The following is a 2,040-nucleotide window of genomic DNA, read 5'->3' on the forward strand; positions in this document are numbered from 1 at the left end:
TGTTAGCCAGGATGGTCTCGATCTCCTGACCTCGTGATCCGCCCGTCTCGGCCTCCCAAAGTGCTGGGGTTACAGGCTTGAGCCACCGCGCCCGGCCGTGTATAAACCTATTTTATACAGTGTTTGTTTCTTCACTTGTCTGCTGTCTTTTCCTTTACCAGAATGTAAGCTGCCTAGAGCTCAAAGGCAGGAGCTTGGTTTGTTTTGTTCACTGTCCTTGCCTCTCTTTCAAGACAGATTTCCCACCTCTACATGTGCCTATGCTGAAGCAGAAGAGTTCATTTTTTTCCCTCATAATTTCAGAAAAATTCATAAAAAGTTCTTCGAGTGTTAAATTTGTCTGCTGAAATTATTTTTGGAAAAAATGTAATGAAATATAATAGAAGCTAATGGTGTTTGCTGAACTTAATCTTTGACTTACTGTTCTAGCCACTATCGAAAACGATCGGCATCACGGGGTCGCTCTGGAAGTCGGTCTAGAAGTCGCTCACCCTCAGACAAAAGAAGTAAACGTGGAGATGACAGGCGATCTAGAAGCAGAGATAGAGATAGAAGGAGAGAGAGGTCTCGTAGCAGGGATAAAAGAAGATCTCGGTCAAGGGACAGGAAGCGTCTGAGGTAAGACATTAATTTCCGAAGGACTAGTGATAAATTGGGCCGTCTCAGCTGTGGCAGACTTCTTCAAAAGTGTGTTTTCAATGCCCTTTTCTCTATCCCCAACTTGCTTGATTAGACCCAGAGGACTGTGCCTACAAAGACTCTTATCAAATAGTGTTTTATTTTATTATTTTTACATCTTTTTTGAGACAGAGCCTCACTCTGTTGCCCAGAGTGGAGTGCAGTGGTATGATCTCAGCTCACTGCAACCTCTACTTCCCGGGTTCCAGTGATTCTCATGCCTAAGCCTCCCAAGTAACTGGGATTACCGATGTGCACCACCGTGATTAGCTAATTTTTGTGTTTTTAGAAGAGACGGTGTTTTGCCCTGTTGGCCAGGCTGCTCTCGATCTCCTGGCCTCATGTGATCCTCCCACCTTAGCCTCCCAAAGTGCTGAGATTACATGTGTGAGCCACCGTGTCCAGCCATCAAACAGTATTTTTAGTTTGGAGACTTTAGGCTGTATTTCCTGTAACCCAAAGATATCCCTTGAAGCCCTCCGAGGGATGTACAAAATGAAGTAAAAAGTGAAGTACTAAGTTATATGCAAGGGGGTTCTATTCCAGTTCTGCTCCAGGAGAGCTGTCCAAGGTGTTAATTTTGCTTTCCTCTTTTTTTTTTTTTTTTGCCACCCTTGTAGAAATTTGTAAAATTTCCTTCCTCTCTCCCTCCTTCCCTCCCTCCCTCCCTCCATCCCTCTCTTCCTCTCACCCTATCTCCTTCCCTTCCTCTCCCTCCCTCCTTTCTCCCTCTCTCTCTCTTTCTCTTTCTTTTCTTCCATTTGCTGAACAGTGTGTTTAGAGCAGCCTCTAAAGCAGACAGAAAAAGGAAACAAAGCAGACTGTCTCCAAGCCTCTTAAACTACTTTAATGAGCTGTCATAGATTTAAACTAAAGAGCGCCGTAATCTTTATTTATTTATTTATTTATTTATTTATTTTGAGACAGAGTCTCACTTTGTCACCCAGTCTGGAGTGCAGTGGCGCAATCTTGGCTCACTGCAACCTCTGCCTCCTGGGTTCAAGTGATTCTCATGCCTCAGCCTCTTGAGTAGCTGGGATTATAGGCATACTCCATGACACCCAGATAATATTTGTATTTTTAATAGTGGCAAAGTTGGCCAAGCATGGTGGCTTATGTCTGCAATCCCAGCCCTTTGGGAGGCTGAGGTGGGTGAATCACAAGGTCAGGAGTTTGAGGCCAGCCTGGCCAACATGGTGAAACCCCATCTCTACTGAAAAAAAAAAAAAAGAGTTAGCCAGGTATGGTGGTGCATGCCTGTAATCCTAGCTACTTGGGGAGGCTGAGGCAGGAGAATCACTTAAACCCGGTGGGGGTGGAGTTGCGGTGAGCGGAGATCATGCCATTGCACTCTAACCTGGG

At 45.0% G+C, this 2,040-nt stretch overlaps 1 protein-coding gene across 1 annotated transcript in view; it reads left to right on the forward strand.

The window, feature by feature from the left end:
• The window catches only part of LOC105523812 (probable ATP-dependent RNA helicase DDX46), a gene marked incomplete at its 3' end in the record, with an annotated part of 63,641 nt that overhangs the window by 5,252 nt on the left and 56,349 nt on the right, over positions 1-2,040 (forward strand). The window contains exon 2 of the mRNA XM_011958819.1: positions 430-618. Within this exon, the coding sequence (XP_011814209.1) occupies positions 430-618 (189 nt within the window). The remainder of the gene's footprint in view (positions 1-429; positions 619-2,040) is intronic.

This window comes from Colobus angolensis, unplaced genomic scaffold, assembly GCF_000951035.1.
Source record: "Colobus angolensis palliatus isolate OR3802 unplaced genomic scaffold, Cang.pa_1.0 Scaffold476, whole genome shotgun sequence".
In the NCBI taxonomy this organism is placed as follows: domain Eukaryota; kingdom Metazoa; phylum Chordata; class Mammalia; order Primates; family Cercopithecidae; genus Colobus; species Colobus angolensis.